Source organism: Echinops telfairi, unplaced genomic scaffold (assembly GCF_000313985.2).
Source record: "Echinops telfairi isolate 266 unplaced genomic scaffold, ASM31398v2 ScPeMD7_2291;HRSCAF=2852, whole genome shotgun sequence".
NCBI lineage: Eukaryota > Metazoa > Chordata > Mammalia > Afrosoricida > Tenrecidae > Echinops > Echinops telfairi.
In genome coordinates, this window is record NW_022106189.1 from 30,173,406 (window position 1) to 30,189,917 (window position 16,512).

General features: G+C 61.4%; 2 protein-coding genes across 4 annotated transcripts; one reads left to right on the forward strand and one right to left on the reverse strand.

Moving 5' to 3' along the window:
- The first annotated feature begins 92 nt into the window (after window positions 1-92).
- TMEM208 (transmembrane protein 208) lies at window positions 93-2,179 on the forward strand. Of its 2 annotated transcripts, none has more exons than XM_004704617.3 (6): window positions 93-177; window positions 772-867; window positions 1,259-1,318; window positions 1,400-1,536; window positions 1,700-1,784; window positions 1,898-2,179. In XM_004704617.3, the coding sequence occupies exons 1-6, from the start codon at window positions 172-174 to the stop codon at window positions 2,033-2,035; spliced, it is 522 nt and encodes a 173-aa protein (XP_004704674.1). In that variant the 5' UTR covers window positions 93-171; the 3' UTR covers window positions 2,036-2,179. The 2 variants fall into 2 exon arrangements, with proteins under 2 accessions (XP_004704674.1, XP_045149750.1); XM_045293815.1 differs by having other exon boundaries at window positions 1,700-1,739.
- A 117-nt stretch (window positions 2,180-2,296) lies between these two features.
- Window positions 2,297-16,503, reverse strand: FHOD1 (formin homology 2 domain containing 1). Of its 2 annotated transcripts, none has more exons than XM_045293758.1 (22): window positions 16,238-16,503; window positions 9,660-9,766; window positions 9,322-9,386; window positions 8,935-9,002; window positions 8,745-8,850; window positions 8,562-8,656; window positions 8,321-8,432; window positions 8,142-8,233; window positions 7,910-8,053; window positions 7,685-7,833; window positions 7,479-7,529; window positions 6,041-6,156; window positions 5,322-5,959; window positions 4,910-5,065; window positions 4,523-4,705; window positions 4,317-4,436; window positions 4,079-4,240; window positions 3,509-3,699; window positions 3,240-3,432; window positions 2,994-3,156; window positions 2,711-2,911; window positions 2,297-2,592 (listed from the first exon to the last, which is right to left on the reverse strand). In XM_045293758.1, the coding sequence occupies exons 1-22, from the start codon at window positions 16,436-16,438 to the stop codon at window positions 2,510-2,512; spliced, it is 3,396 nt and encodes a 1,131-aa protein (XP_045149693.1). In that variant the 5' UTR covers window positions 16,439-16,503; the 3' UTR covers window positions 2,297-2,509. The 2 variants fall into 2 exon arrangements, with proteins under 2 accessions (XP_045149693.1, XP_045149692.1); XM_045293757.1 differs by having other exon boundaries at window positions 7,479-7,604.
- Window positions 16,504-16,512: the final 9 nt, after the last annotated feature.

Consider the following 16,512-nt stretch of genomic DNA (forward strand, 5'->3'; position numbering starts at 1 on the left):
TGGGAAACGTAGTCCAACGGCCGAAAAGGCGGGACTTAGAACGCAGACTTCCGTCTCATCTGATGACGCCTTTGATGCGCACCGGAAGCGTCCGGGCGCCGATGTGGTGCTTACTGACTGCGGTTTTGATCGCTCTCCCTTGTTCCCTCGGCTGGGTGTTGGCGTCGCACCATGGCGGTGAGGAGGGCGGATAGGTTGGGGTGCGCACCCACAAAGTCCCCCGGATCCAGGAGACTGAAAACAGGGGAAAGGCATCGAGGGGTGCAGGGTTGGTCGGAGGGGGGCGCTATCTTCAGTCAGTACTGCACTAGAGGAAGCTGGAGGCGGTGTCCACCGTGGGAGGACCGTTTTAGATGGGTGCGACAGCGGGGCGCCGTCAGCCCTTGAGCAGGCTAGAGACCTGAGCAACCTGAGGAGTGTGGGCCTCAGCCCAGACCTGGATTATCCCAGCAGAGGGGTCCCCATTCCCCTTACTCAGGAAACGCCCCCTGGAGGCCTCATTAGCCCAGAGCGGGACTTAGCAGGGGTCGCGGAGGAAGCATTCCAGAGGGATCGGATGGGTCCAGAACAAGGAGGAGGCCATCGCAGCTGCGTTGCTTTCCAGTCCCTCAGCAGGGTGGACTGGAGGTGGCGGGGAGGGGTGGACATCGTCGGGGGTGTAGGTTTGGGCACCATGGGGGCTGGCTGAGGTGTGGCTAGAAGTCTAACTAGACAGGAAATGGAAAAGGCCCTGGCCCAAGAGGGCTCTGACAGCATCTCACACTCCTGCAGCCCAAGGGCAAAGTGGGCACAAGAGGGAAGAAACAGATCTTTGAAGAAAACAAAGAGACTCTGAAGTTCTACCTGCGGATTATCTTAGGAGCCAATGTAAGTACCTGCCATGTTCCATGGCCACCCAGAACCCCACAGTCTTTAGCCCTGCTGAGGGGGGAGTGGTGGTGTGTGACAGCCAGGCCTCCAAAAGAAAGCCCTAGTTAAAAAGAGATGCAGGTCTGAGACCTAGGCTAAATTTGAGAGCCCTTCTTGACTCAGATCCACAAAGGCTTCTTTCCTGGGCTACTTGGGTGTCAGCAGGAAGTCTGGGTAGCAGGTCCCTTCTTCTGCCAACCCTTTAAGAACAGCCTAGATTGTCTTGCAGCCTGGCTCAGTATTGGGGGTGTGTGGTTGTGGTGGTGGTGGTGGTGTGTGTGTGTTGGGGAGGCCAGTCATTTGGAACTGCCATTTGTTCTCTTCCTGATTCTTCTGTGTTTGTTTTCAGGCTATTTACTGTCTGGTAACCTTGGTCTTCTTTTACTCATCTGCTTCATTTTGGGCCTGGGTAAGTGTTTCTTCTCCTAGGAGGTGGAGGGGTACATAGGGTCCACGGTTAGCCTTTGACATCCCTATCCTTGCCCTGCAGATGGTCCTGGGCTTTAGTCTGGCAGTCTATGGGGCCAGCTACCACTCCATGAGCTCAATGGCACGGGCAGCCTTCTCTGAGGATGGGGCCCTTGTGGATGGTGGCATGGACCTCAACATGGAGCAGGGCATGGCAGAGTGAGTGTCCCCCGCCGCCGGCCCAGGTGAGCGGCCCCAGGGCTGGGGCTCTGGGGCCCAGATAGCCCAAGACCCACAATGGCCTGCGGCTCAGAGGGTAGAAGGGAGTGGAGCAGGACCCATCTATTCTCTCAGGCCCTTGCAGTGTCCTTTCTCTCCACAGGCATCTGAAGGATGTGATCCTACTGACCGCCATCGTGCAGGTGCTCAGCTGCTTTTCCCTCTACATCTGGTCCTTCTGGCTTCTGGTGCGTGGGCTGGAGGGGTGGGGGTAGAGGGCTGTTCCCCAAGGAGAGAGAGCACCAAACCCCTCCCCTCTTCTATGCCGAGAGCCTGGCTTCAAGTCGCTTCTCTCTTGCAGGCTCCAGGCCGAGCCCTTTACCTCCTGTGGGTGAACGTGCTAGGCCCCTGGTTCACAGCAGACAGTGGCACCCCGGCCCCAGAGCACAACGAGAAACGGCAGCGCCGACAGGAGCGGCGGCAGATGAAGCGGCTATAGCCATTGGCCTTGTGGCAAGAGGCTGCTGGACCTTGGGCAGCTCGATCAGGCAGCATGGCCTCATGCCAAGAGCAGTGAGGGCCGTGCCCAGAGGCCAGGCGTCCTCAGAGGCACAGGATTGTTGAATAAATGGCTTCAAGGTGACTAACGGCTGTGCGGGTGATGACGAGGACAGAGCAGGAAAAGCCAGTCTTTTGTGATTTCCCTCCTTCTACAGACCTGGCCTAGTGGGAACCCTGAAAGGAGAAAAAGGCTCTTAAGTTGGTTAAGAAAACTTTATTGGGCTCCAGAGTTCAGGGAGCTGAGATTCACATGGACACACACGAAGACTAATACTGCTCAAGGCTCAGGGGGGGCCCTGGGCACGGAGTGGCACCGGCATTTGGTTTGGGAAGAGGCCTATGGGCCTTCTTCTTGTAACAGTCTCTTCTCCAGCAAGTCTAGGCGCAGGTCGGTTTGCTGGAAGTTGCACCATCACACCTCCAGGCCAGGGCCCTTGCTCAGTCCGAGTGCCTGCACTAGCTCATCTCCAAGACCACTTTTCAACGTCCGTCTCACTGCGGACAGAGCAGGGTTGGAAAGAGGACAATAGTTGGGGGGTGGTGGTGGTGGTGGTGTGTGTGTGTGTGTGTGTGTATGTGTATGTGTTGGGGACTGGGGGGACCAGACACTTACAAGACTTGCGGTTGCCACGCGACCTCTTGCGTTCCCGAGCCGCTAGGGCCCGAGGGCTGCTCCTGGTCACTGACTGCACCAGCATGTCCATGATCTCATCGGAAGTGTCGCCAGGGGAACTGGAGCCTGGGGATTCTTCTGGCGGTGTCTCAGAGGGCCCCTGGGGTGTGGGCATCACAGGGGAGCTGCTCGACACCATTCCTAAGGAGACCGGAAGTGGAGGGGGGCAGTCAGGCCTGGGGGAGCCTAAAGTCTGCTCCCCCGCAGCAGCCGTGGGCCCCACCTCTACTGCGGCGGTTGTGTGTGGCATCCTCAGGCCTACTAGTCAGCAGACTTTTCATGCTGGCATGGCTGTCGGCATCGCCCCGGCCTGGCCCGCTGCCCACAGCCACAGGGACAGCTGGGGTGCTGGGAGTCTCCCCAGCCACTCCTGAGAACTTCTCTGTCTGGAGGAGGTGGGAAAGGTAGGCTGGCAGTAGGTCAAGGGAAACCATGAGGCAGGGGGTGGGGGGAGAGTAGGGGCGCCCACCTCGGTGATCATGCGTCCCCGAGTCTTGTTGCGCTCACGGTAGGTGGCCCGCTTCTTCTGCTGCTGCAGCACCCGCTCCCTGCAGGTCCGGTACTCGAGGGCAAACTCTCGCAGGGTGTGGCAGAACTGCGTGACCCGCACCTCTCGGGCTGCCTGGGCCGTGTAGCCCAAGTAGAGCAGGAAGGCATGGAACCTGGGGAAGGGAGAGTCCCTCTTGGTGCCTGGGGCTCGGAGGAGGCAGAGCTGCTCTTTGCCGGCATGGGCCCTACCGATTGCAGATCCGGCGGTGTACCACCCTCAGCATGGCCACCCGGCGGGCACACTGGGCCAGGAAGTGGGTGAGGCGGGCACGCAGGGCCGGGGCCAGCTCATGTTTGGCCAGGCCTCGCAGACTCTCCTCGGCTGCCCTGCTCCTGCATTCCAGCTGTTCCAGGTTCTCAGCCAGCTGCTCAAAGTCCACCTGGAAAAGCCGGGGTGTTCCCACATTGTGCCCTTCCCCCACCTCAGACACTGCCTGAGGAGGCCTCTGCCCCAGGCTGGCAAGTCTCTGAGGCTGCAGACAACCCCCACCCCCCAGACTTGGTCCTGGACCCCCAGAAACTCAGTCTGATGCAAGCCACAGATAAGTCTGTGTGACTCCTTGGGGTGACAGAGAAGGCTTCCTGGAAGAAATGGCCACGAAACAGACTGAGCTGGCCTGCTGGGAAGGTTTCTGGCAGAGGGCCTGCCCGCAAGGACACCTGTAGTTCAGGACACAGGCCCGGGTGGCCCAAACAAGGGAATAAGAAGGAGCCCCAGGATGGCCAGTGGCAAGAAGCCAGCCCCTGACTGGTGCGAACCTTGGCACAGCGGGTCAGGGCAGGGATTTCCGAGTAGAGGTCGGAGGAGTCTGGTCGGGTCTGGAGCACCAAGGAGCAGAGATGGTGCAGCAGGGACTGCCGCCGCACCGTATCCTTCACCTCGGACACCTTCTCCAGGTAGCTCAGCTCAAAACCGCTGCTCTGAAAGGACTCCGCCTGAGTCTGGGCCTGGCCGGCTCAGAGCCCCCGTTCCTGGCCCTCTGGGGCACTCACTCACCTGGGAGCTGTTGAGGAAGTTGCCCACCGCCAGCAGGGTGGCCAGCAGACAGCGGAAGGTGGCGTTCTTCACCAGCTGCTCCATGCCCACTTTCAGGTCAAACAGAGGCTCTGCGATTTCCTGGTGTGGGGAGACCAGGAGCCCTCAGCATGGCAACCGTGCTCGCCCTCCTCCCCCTGCCCATTGCATCCCCCTGAGCCAGGTACCCGCTCCATGCTGTCGTAGTCCAGCTTGAAGGCCCAGAGTTGTAGGCGGGCAGCCAGGCCCCCGATGGACGCGAGGGTCAGCAGGAAGCTCTCTGCGGGACCCAGGGGGACGTCGGGGTTGGTCAGCTGGGCCTCCTCGATCTTCTGTCGCTCGTCATCCGTAGGCATCATGGTCAGCAGCTTCTGAGAACATAACCACCGCCCCCCTCAGAGACTTCAGTGCTGGCAGGCCTCAGGCCTTGGTTCTAGCCCTGCCCCGGGCTGGAGCCCCAGGGTCTGGGGACTGCCCTGCAGAAATGCCCAAGCCCACCCCTAGAGGGCAGGGGACTCCCATCACCCAAGGAGAGGGCCAGACCACTGCTCACACTCCTTGTCCCCTCTCCACACCTCAATGCCATCCTTGCTGACGGCAAACTCATCAAAGTTCAGTAGGGCAGCTTTGATGACGTGAACGGCGGGCAGTGTCGTCAGGCCGATGTTGATGGCGTTGCTCCGCTTGGGGTCCAGCACGGTGGTCATTGTCCGGCGGCCCTCACCGGCTTTCTGCAGGTTGGGAGCAGGCTGAGACTGGACTGGAAGGGGCCTAGTGTGGACACTAACCTAGAAGGCACCCCAGGGCCCTCTCCTCCGAGGTCCAGTGGTGGGATTGCCTCATGCTGTACAGAGCTTCGATCCCAGTTAGGAGCCTGGAATAAGTTCCTCCTACTCCTTCCCTTGTCTCAGCTTCCCCATCTGGGACCACCTGAGCTCTGACCCCTCCCACTCTGCTGGGCCCTCTCACAGCTGAGGGTGGGCTTACCTTGGAGGGCAGCACGTCCTTGGCACGGGATTCAAAGAGGTGCCCCAGCCTCGCTGTGTCCACTGAGACAGGCTCCAGCGAGGCCCACAGAGTCGGGCAGGGCCCAAATCTGCCCCCGGCGCCCCCCGGGCCCCCTGCCAGCTTTAGCTCCCGCCAGAAGAGTTTGACTGTCTTCCTCTTGGTGGGGATTGCTGGGCCATCAGGGGCTGAGTGGGTAGGAGGGGCAGCCAGGGGAGGGGGTGGCGGCAAGGGGCCTTTAGTTGGTGGGGGAGGTGGGGCTGGTGGGGGGGGCGGTACTGCCGAGAGCAGGGAAGGGAGGGGTGGTGGAGGTGGGGGTGCCCCCATGGGCAGGGGGGGTGGGGGTGGGACCCCACTCCCGGCCTCCGTGACCTCCATGTCCAGCACGTCCTGATCCTCATCCTCCCCTAGGTCTGAAAAGTCCAAGTCCCCGATGCAAAGCTTGGGTGCACGGGGAGGGGAAACCTGGGTGGGCGTCATCTCAATCTTAGGGCTGGGTGGGGCCCGTGGCTCCTTGGACTCCGGCTCAAAGCTCTGCTGGGCCCGGAGAAGGACTCGGGGTGCAGGGCTCAGGGGCGGTCTGGGGGCTGGCTCTGGGGAGCTCCATAGTTCTCGGGTGTCTAGATAGAGGGGCGCAGCTGTCAGCATGGTGCTCCCTGAGGGGCAGCGGGGCGATGCAATGGTCCTGCCCACCCACTCACCTGCATGTCCGTCAGCTTCGTCGGGCATGGCCTCTGCCAGTGTCTCTGCCCGGCCCAGGGCCAGCGCAACCTGCTTCTCTGTTTCTGCTGCAGCCACGTTCTCCAGGAAACGTGCTCTGGAGGGGCAGACTTGTCACTGGGGGTGTCCTGCACAACCCCAGCCCAGGGGATGCACATGTCATGCTAAGTCCTGGGCGCTGTCCCCAAATGCAGGCACACACAAACACACGGAGAACAGTCCATGCGCTGAGCAGACCCAGGACCCGTCCCCCAAAGCCCACCATTGCTCAGTTCTCCGCATCTGGTGAGGGTCTCCATCAACCAGCATTCCCAGGCCAGCCTCGGGGCAGCAGCTCTACTACACAGCTAACCTGCAGCCTTGCTGCAAGCTGTTCATGTTCACTTGTCCCAATTCTAGACAAGTACCCTTAGGCAAGGGACGGGGTAGCTGTCCCCCCTGAGCACACCGGGCTGGAGGTTTCTAAGAGCTAAGGCCTGTCATGGGACACGCACTCAGTTTTTGCTGCATGATTGAGAACTGTAGCCCAGTGTCTTTGTGTCTGGCCCCTCCAGCTTCTCATAGGAGCCCTGGTGGTACACTGGGGGGCTTCTCACCCTCACTCAGGTCTCTACTTTCCTGCCTTTCACCCCAATCTCCTCCGGGGCCCCTATATCACAGCGCCTGAGAGTCCCCACCCCCAGCCCTAGTCTTGAGCTGAGGGAGCCGGAGAGGGGCCTCCGCCCTGGAGTCCACCTCCCTGTGGTAGACTAAGCTGGTGGGGACCCAGTCATGTTCACGGGGCCACTAGGCCTATGCGACCCCTGTCGGGCAAGCACAGCGGAAGCTGGAGCACGTGGCGGGGCGGCTGGCCTGGGTACTTGGTACTTACTCCAGCCTGGCCTGCCCAGGAGGGGGCTGAGGGGCAGGTGGGCTCTCGGGGGCCCTGGGGGGAGGGAGTGAGAGGAAAAGACGCTGGCTGGGGTACCTGCTCTGCCCTGAAGCCCACTTGCTGGCACCCACAGAGAGATGGGCAGTAACGTCAGAGAGACCTTCCCAGCCACAGTGGGAAGAGGAGGTGGTGGTAGTTGGGGGGGTGGGAGGTGGTGACAGGAAGCAGGAGAAGGGTAGAAAGACTGGGTGGGAGAGACAGTGCCGGTGAAAGAGAGGACGGGGAGATGGATGACAAGACGCAAAGACAGCATGCCCAAAGGAAGAGAGGAGGAGAAGAAGCCGCAGGAGGAGAAGGTCGTCCGGACGAGCCGAACCCCACCAGCAGTCACTTACCAAACAGGAGCAGTTTGAAGTCTGGAAATAGAGAGAGAGCCTGAGTTTGAGCAGTAGAGGCTGAGGGCGCCTGGGAGGGCGCATAGCAGGGCGCAAAGCGGATGGACAGTTGGAGAGAGGGCTCTTGAGGGCGGCTGCCACCTTCCTACTTACTTGTAGACGCTCCGCTCGCTGGAGCTGTCTGCCGAGGACGCCGCGGAGATGCTGGAGAAGAGGCACAGGGAGCTAGGGCCCACTGGAGAGGCGGGGCCTGAGGGGCTGGAGGCGGGGCCTGTGGGGCTGGAGGCGGGGCCGGTCAGAAGGACAGGCCCCACCAGCTCCGCCCACACCTTCCCCGCAGCAGCGTTGGCAGTTCTTACACAGGCTCTGGGGCCCGCGGGGCGGGGGCACCCCCGCCTTCCAACGATCGGCGGCTCCTTTTGCCCTCCTCGGAGGACGGCTTTCGGCGCTCCCGTCTCCCACCCGCGACGCCTTCCTCGATGTCTCCATCTTCCAAGCGCAAGGCGCTCTAGGGGCAGCAGCAGGTCAGGTTGGGGCCCGGGGTGGGCTCTGTTCTGTCCACCCCTCGCCGGCCGTTGGCCTACCTCGTAGAGCACCAGCTGCGTGCGCAGGTCGACGTCGGTGCCCGCGGTGCTCAGATGGCGCTGGGCCAGCGCCTCCATGCCCTGCTGTTCCAACGCGTCCGTCACGTCGTAGAAGGAGTCCTGGTCCGGGAGCGCCGCCAGCGTCTGGGGGTGAGGATGGGAGGGCGTGGCTGCGGCCGGTGGGGCCCACGAGCCAGGGGCCCCGGGTGCCTGCCTGGTGCTTCGCCCGCACCTTGTTGATGAGGGTGACGGCGTACACCAGCAGCTCTGCGTCAGCGCCGTTCTCCTCCAGGATGGCTACCAGGTTGGCCCACGGAAGCGCACCTGCCTCACAGAGAGAGGGGCGGTCAGGGGACCTTGAGGGAGGGTGATGGGTGGGAGGGAGGGCTGGCGGGGTGGGCAGGCTCTGACCCGTAGCGTTGGCCACGGAGTTGACAGCGCGGATGAAGAGGGGCGCATTGCTCTCCGAGTACTCCACAAACACCAGCAGCAGTTTCAGGGCGGTCTTCACCACCAGGCGGGACTAGGGGGCAAGTCACCCAGGCTGAGTGGGCATGGCCAGCTCCGGGTGGGTGGGGAAGAAAGGCTGGAGGCAGGCTTGGAGGAGCTGAGGCCAGAGAGCCGCCTTGGGGAAAAGGGGCAGGGCACTTACCTGGCTGGCACACAGTGTGTACAGCCACTGGACGGTCTCACTGTGGGCCACCACCCCCAGCATCCCATCCACAAACAGCATAAGCTGGCCCAATGCTGGGGACACAGGGAGGGGCAGAAGTCAGTAGGGTGGGGGTAGGGTCCTTCTGGGAGGGCCAGGTGCGAGGAGGGGGCCGGGGCTGACCTCGGAGGATGTAGCTCTGGTAGTTGTGGTCAGCAGCGGCACCCACCCGGATCAGGCAGCTCAGCCCGTCCGAGTGCACGAACTCCGGCACCAAGTCCTTATCCTCCTGGGGGGCACCACAGGGAGGGGGGGGGAGGAGTTAGAGGGGCTCAGGTTGGACGTCCACCCCCAGCCCACCTCGGGGCCTCACCTGGAAGATCTGCTTTAGTGAGAAGAGGGCGCGGCGGAGCTCTGGGCCGCTGGAACCGTACAGCTTTTCTGCAAGGGGAAGGTGGGCATGGAGGCCCCAAGGGGCTTGACACCCTCCTCCCCTGGGACATGACTACAACCCCCAACCAAGAACTAACCTATCTTGGTCCTGGCACTCTCGAAATCCACTCCAACTCCCCATACCCCTCATCACGGTCTTACTGCAGCATCTAAGCTGGCCTTGGAGGGGCTAGTTAGAGGAGGGGACGCATTTTGTGCCCTACCTGCCCTGTCCTGTCTAGCCCAGGCCTGAAAGAAACCCAGCCATCTGGTCTGTGCAGGGGGTCGGGGGCTACCGCTGGACGCTCGGGCCCTCACACACACTCACCCAGGATGGCGCTGACCCTCACAGAGAGCTGAGTCCGCAGAATCAGCGTGGGCTTCCTCCCTTTGCTGAAATCAAGCAGTTGGGTTAGCCGCCCTCAGCCCAGGCCACAGGCTCCTCTCCCTGCTGCAGGCTCCTCCCCTCACCAGTGCGAGGGTCTCCACAAACACCAGGCAGGTGCCAGAGTCACCCCGATGCCCATCAGCACTATCCTTGGGATTACCCTGGCACAGTTCCGGGGCTCCAGGAGGTGACCCGGAGTCCAAGATGGGGATCGGGTTTCAAAGCTGCTGACAGACACCTGAGCCAGTCCCAGGTGGGGCCTGCCCTGCTGCTCTGACCTGATCTCTTCGTAGAAGCCTTCCAGCATCTCCCGCTGCTCTTCCAGGGACAGCTCGGGGTCCAGGTAGTAGCCAGAGGGAGACACTTGCAGGGCACAGTCCTCCAGCTGAAGGCAAAGGGAAGAGCTGCCAGGGCTGGGGTGGGGTGACAGGAGGACACCCCTGGCCCTCTATCTCCCACGTGGGTGTTGATAGAGAGCTCCCCCTCCCCAGCAAGGATCTGAACTGCAGCCGTGCCCCCAGTCCTCAGGCACCTATGCTGAGCCAACCCCCACACAGCCAGGCAGCCAGGAATTTCGGCTTCCGGTCCTTGCTCTTGACCTAACACCTACCAACTAGTCTTTAGCTTTGGGAGAAGACTTCTGGGACCCCCTTATGTGTGCCCCTCAGACTTTCCACATAGATCATCCTCTTCCCACCAACTAGGCTCTTTGAGTTCAAACCCAACGCTTGCCTTGCCCCCTCCCACCCCCTGCACCGGCCTCTGCACCCCCCTCCCTCCTGGTGTCTGCGAAGCCCAGCTGGGCACGGAGCACACTGCAAGTGCTTGTCTAGCTAATGCTGGGGAGAAGATGAGAGGAAGTTCCCACCATCTAGGAAGCTCACAGCCCTTATCACCCTGGGTGATAAGCTGCAGCCACACAGCCTTAGGGTGCAGGGAAAAAGGTGTGGTGTCTTGGTAGGTGGAACCCAGCAAGGAAAGGAGAGGAGGGCAGAGGAGGCTCTGTGTGTGTGTGTGTGTGTGTGTGTGTGAGGCAAAAGTGGAGAACCAGGGCTAATCCATAGATTCTCCCCAAATGGGCTACAGTGACAATGATCCTAGCTGGTTCTCAGGGTCTTACTGGGCCTCAGGGGGGCCCCAGTGCCTGCATTGATTGCAGGAAGGCACCCACTGCTTTTTGGTGTTCCCCTCTTCCTGGGCCTGCCCCTCCACCACCAGGCACTTGGCCCCTGAGAAGTGCCTGCAAAAGGGGCCAGAGAGAGGTGCCTCTCAAGAGTCTGAGAGCAGCATGCTGCCTCTCCAGAACCTCCCGTCAACAGTATGCCAGGCTTATCCAACTCCCCTGGACTTGAGTGGCCCTGGCCCAGGGAAGGCCCACTTCTGGAGAGGCAGGGGTGGGGGTCTTCTGGCCTCTTTCCGACAGGCCACATCAACCCTTCCATTTGTCCCGCTCTTCTGTCCGGCCTGCCCTGCTCCAGCCCCAGCCCCACGGCTGCCCGCTGCCCTTAGTCCCCTGAGCAGAGACTCCCTTTCTCTGCCGATGTTTTGCTCCCCACCCTGCTCATCCTCAGAGCCTGACCTGACCTGTCTCCTTCCTGCCAGTTCAGCCTGTGGGCGTGCTGGTGATTCCCCCCCCCCCCCCCCTCGCCTGGGACATGGGACAAACACTCCACACTGTCCTGTTCCACTTCCTGCCTGGCCGGTTGCTCTCCTTGGGAGGCCTTGGGCGGGCTTGGCCTTGCTCCTCACTCTGGTGGCAAGCCACCTTCTTTCTCTCTCTGTCCCCACAGGGACAGGTGGGAGAGAGGGCAACCAGGCACCAACCAAGTCTGGGGACCGTGTCAGCTCGGGGTCTCCTCGTCTGCTTCCCACACGGTGACTCAGCAACTGACTCACCCTACCCCATCCAGGCCCAGCTGCACCTCCCTCCTTATTTTGGAGGATTCGGGGACCCTCAAGACACATCTCTCTCTCAGAGCCAGCTATCCCCCAAACCCGGGACCCTCCAAAATCACACATACGGTGATACATTAGTCACACATCCAGGAACCAGACTTGGTTTTAGGTGATGAGGACTACAGGAGACAAGCCGGTCCCCTCCTTCCTTTTCCCCCTGCCAGCCATGGAAACAGCCTTCAGAAGAAACTAGCAAATACATGTCGAATCACAACTTACAGGGTGCTGAGACAGGGCGGCATAGTGTGAGGAGACAAACCCTGGCAGGGTGGTCTCTACTGCGCTCGGTAACAGCTGGTGCACCTGGGACATGCCCACGGGGCCCTTGAAGGCCTGAGAACCACGCATCCCCAGCCAGGTGGCCCACTGGGACATCTCTGCCCCTCCTGCCAACATGCGGGGCTCTCCTCCCAAGTATGCAGAGAATGGCCTCTTATGCCCGGACACCCACGCCTGTCCCCACTTTCCCCAGCCTCCTCAGGCCAGCAGGCTTAATCCCTTCCCTGTGCAATGGTAGCCTCGGTTTTCTTAGCTACATTCCCTGTCTGATCTTGTTAGGGCTGTTTCTGGGGATGTGGGTCAGAGTACCAGTCAGCCCAATGCCTCCAGGACAATGCCCCCCACCTCAACTGTCTGTCCTGGGTGGAGGTGGGGGCTGTGGGCCAGGGCCTGGCAAGCAGCAGATGGGAGACTTCCTGCCAGGATGGTGCTTGTCTCTAACACCCCTGTCCCTTTCCGGGGTCGCGGTTCTGGGAGCCAAACCGCTGGGCCTTGTTTCTCGCACCCTGGGGCTGGGCCAGGCCTGCACAGGCCAGACACTGGTCTTGGCTGACAGGAAGAAGGTCACCTTAGAGCATGGGTATACCCATGATCCCCTGCTGGGTGGAGAGCCCCACCCACGTTCCATCCTCCTAGGCTCAGCCCCGGCCTCTGCCTCCAGCCCCGCTTTCTCTTGCAGCTCTGAGACTGGGCTTTTCTGGCGGATGAGCTTCTGTGGGGTCAAGAGCAAGGGATCATAGTATCTACTCCCCAACATTTTCACAGCCGTCCATTCAGGTCCGAATGGGCGTGTGGGGAACAACTGGGAATGAGGGGAGGTCGGCTGACAACAGCGTCATGTCATGTCACCTCAGAGCAGCAAGAACAAAGAAGGTGGAGAAGAGGGTGGAAGTAAATGCTAAGGGCCTGGCGCCTGGCCTTGGGTTCACAACCTCTCTCTTCTTCTGGCCTATAAACTGTGGCCTGTAGTCCTTGTTATCTTGGGTCTTCAGCTAGAGGGTGGCTTCCTGGATGAGGTGACAGAAACCTGACTAAAAAAAAAGAAAAGAAACCTGCCTATGTGGTGCCCTCCCCTTGCCGGCTGCTGGTGTCTACTTCATTGGGGTCTCCCCAGGATCCTTTTCCAGGTGAGAAACCTGGCTCAGAAGTCCAGCGAACTTACACCGGCCACACTGCCAGGAAGGGAGCAGGGCTAAGTAACCCAGATCTTGGGGTGGAGGGGCCTTGGAAGTGATCCACGGAATCCTGGGTGGGAGGGGAGTGAGGGCTGGGGCCTGAGACACCTGCCCTGCCCCCGTCCCCCAGGTTTCTGGACTCTACAAATACTCCAAACTGGTCCTCCCGGTTCCAGCAAGGGGACCTGTGAATAAACAGCATGCATACTGTGAGGCGAGGCAGTACCTACCCCTACCAGGCCTTAAGGACTTGCTTGCTCACTGGGTTGCCCACCATACTGGACATGCTGACCCCAGAGAAGGCTGGGAGGAGGCCAGGACCCATACACCCACCATAATCGTCTCCAGTCCCCCTTTCCAATAAACCCCCAAAGCAAGGGACACAAGAACACCCCACTTTCCTTCTTTTTATGGGCCCTCTGTGACCCCTTCAATTGGCTGAGACTGATACCCCAGGTCATGGTCACAATTTAGCTCTTTGGCCATAAGGGGCAGGAGCCGGAAACACTGGCAGTGGATACCCTTGTCCTGGCCGGGCCTCTAGCCACAGCTGGGGAACCAAAATTGCTGATAGTGGTCAAGTCTCTAGGGCTCGAGGCCCCTGGGCTACACAAGTGGTTTGCTACTGGCTACTAATGGAAAGGTTGGCAATTCAAACCCACCCCATGGCACCCGAAAGTAAGGCCTGGTGATCTGCTTCTGTAAAGATCATAACCCAGAAAGCCCTATGGAGCAAGCGTGAGCACACACGGACTGCCATGAGTCAGAGCTGACTGGGTGCCAGCGGGCTTGGGTTTTGCCCTAGGGCTACTCCTGCTGTAAGGAAGAGGGGGCTGCTCTGCCCTCTGCCCAGGGTCCAGGGAGGAGTCCATGATATCCCAGATACAGCAGGGCCCTGGGGCACAGGGAGAGGCTCCTGAGGCCTCTCCAGGAAGGGCAAAGGGCATCTCCAGGAGGGCGGAACAGAGGCTGTGCTGGGTAATAGCTTTCCTTCCAAAGCAGAGGCAGGTCCTAGAGAAGCCCCTTTAGGAGGGCTTGGAAAGACTCCTTAGTTCCCCTGGGGTCACAGGGCCAGGACCAAGGCACTGTCCGGGCCAAGGCATTGCCAGGACCCCTCCACATTCACCGCCCTCACCCCCTCCACCCCGTCCCCAGGGCCCAGAGATGAGTCAGAGGCTGTGGCCAGGAGCTTCCTCCTCTGCTGGGAGGAAATGAGCAAGGCCTTCTTAGACCTGCACGTTCTTTGGAAAGGAAGCCCCCAAGGATGCTGTGGACAGGAGGCCGGGCCTGGGAGTGGGGGGTAGGGAGTGAGGAAGGGTGGAATCCCAGAAAAGGAATGGGCCAGGCCTCTGAACATCGCCAGGGATGGTGGGGGTCAGGGCCCATGGGGCGGGGGTGGGGCAGCTACCACTTGGCTGTGGCCTGGTCCTCCGGTGTACAACTGTATATGCACAGGGAGACACCGTGAGGCGAGTCCCTCCCTCTTATTTCTGCCCCACAGCAGGGATGGGGATGACTGGGTTTGGGGTTCCTCTCCTCTCTAGAGGCCCGCCTGATTCATATCTGTGTCTCTCCTGGGGCACCCACTTAGGGGATGAGGGGAGGAACAGCTGTTGACATTTCCTGCTAGGGCCCTGCCCTCTTTCCCCCAGCTCTGGATGTCCTTGCCCCTCCTTGGTTCTCAGCCCCTCTTCCAGCCTTCTATTCTGGGGCTGTGGTCACAGTTTATATTTGGGACGAGCACATCGAAGTACATCTGACCCTTCCTGGCAGAGCTGCCCGCCCTAGGGAGCCTCCAAGCCAGGCCCTGTGGTAACCCAGGGTGCCTGCCCCCATGCCTTGCCTCTAGGGCAAGGGTGGGAGGCAGTCCTCAGGTGCTCCAGGTGGGGACCTGATTGGGTCCTATTGGTGCAAGTGCTTCTGAAAGTGGGGGAGAGGTCTTAACATACATTCAAGTGTCCTTAGCTCCAGAGAGCACTTGGTGGGATGTGGCAGGCCCTTAAATGAGGGAAGGGAGGGAAGAGGCAGTTCTAGGCTTCTTTCCTGCAGCTGACCTCCCAAGCCTGTGCTTGGTGGGGAAGGGATGTGTCAGGCCAGGCAGGCCTGGTCCTAGGTTGGAGGGGGAAGGGGGGTCTCCACAGGAAAACTAGCTTCCCTCCGGTGCCTGCCTTATTTTAGCGCCAGGAATTCCTGGGGCACTGGGTGGGACCAGCATCCATGTCACCCCAGCCCTCAGCACGAGAGGGTAGCACCCAAACTCTGAGGGTGGGCAGTGTGTGGCAGCCTGTGGCCTTGATGCCGGGACTCTGCCTGGACACATGTCGCCATCTAGGCGAATGGTCCGCCCACCACTTCCATCCCCGCTCGGAGGCGTGGCTGGCCCGCGGCGCCAGGAATGCAGGCTGGGGGCCTGGCGCCCGGGTCACATTCCAAGGGAGACCCCGGGTCCAGGGGCCAAGTTTGCGCAACGCAGCGCCCAGCTGAGGCTGGAGGCTGGGGAAGACACCCCGAGGCCCCCACTCCCCCGCCGACTCTCTCTCTCCCTTCCCACCACTCTTGGAGCTGCGGCGGGAGACCCTGGGGGGTGGTACGCGCCTCCCGGCATCCCGGCCCGGAAGCGGAGAACGCCGGAAAAGGCTGTTTGTGGGGGGCGAAAAGCTGAGAGAGGGAGGAGGGGAGGCAGGCGGCAATCTGGAAACGGGCCTCTCCGGGTACCGCGCGCGATCGGTTCCGGGGCCCGGGCAAACCAGGGCAGACCTTGGTTTAAAATTAGCCCAGCCCGCCTCCTCCCTCCCAGCTGCGGGCCGGTGGCCGCAGGCGTATCGGGTGGGGTGGGGGCAGTGACTCAGAGGGCTTTTCCACCCCGTACACCCTCCTGCGCTCAGCTCGGCCTATCCCCGGGGGGGTCACTTCCCAGGGACTCCCAAGCCGGACCCCCGCCCTCAGCGACAAGGCATTCAAGCCGCCAGACTCAGTCAGCCACCAAACAGTGTTTTGAGCTGGGGCCACCTCTAGTTGCCCGCCCCAGGCCCGCCCCTCGCTGTGGTCCCGCCCCACTTCACCTGAAGCAGGTGGTAGCTGGTCCCTCCCCAGCTCCGCCTCCTGGATCCGCTAGGGTCTGAACAGCGCCTTCTACCATCCTAAGGCAGCTACCTGGCAGACGGGCAGCGAAAGGACCCCCAGAACCTGTCCAGGCTAGACCTGGAGTGGCACCGGGGTGGCGCAGACCACAAACTCCCATCATCTCCCTTCCTTAGCACCCTCACGTCCCCTGAACCTAAGGGGCGTCCCTGCAGGGGAGGCAAGAGGGACCTTGGGCCCTCGGCCCAAGGCTGTCCCCTAGGGGCGCACCCACTTTGGCATCTCCCTGCAAGCACCTCCTAGAGGCTTCATGGCGTCCACCCTGAACTCCTAATCACCCCCCACCTTTCGCCGCACCCTTTCACCTTGAGTGGCGGCCCCAGCAGGCGGTGCAACGCAGGTATTTGCGCGCCCAGGGGTAGCGTCCCGTCCAGGCTGCAGGTAGGGGCCCGGCGCGGCTCCGGGAAGTTGGCACATGCGAAGGGGTCGGTGTCTTCCAGGTACTGTACCCGCACAGTCACCACTGATACCGGCTCTCCGTCCCCGCGGTCTTCCCCGCCCGCCATGGCCGTGCCAGAGCGACGCCGAGCACCTCCAGACCCTGCCTTGCAGCCCTTGCTACCGGATTAGCTCTGAGTCC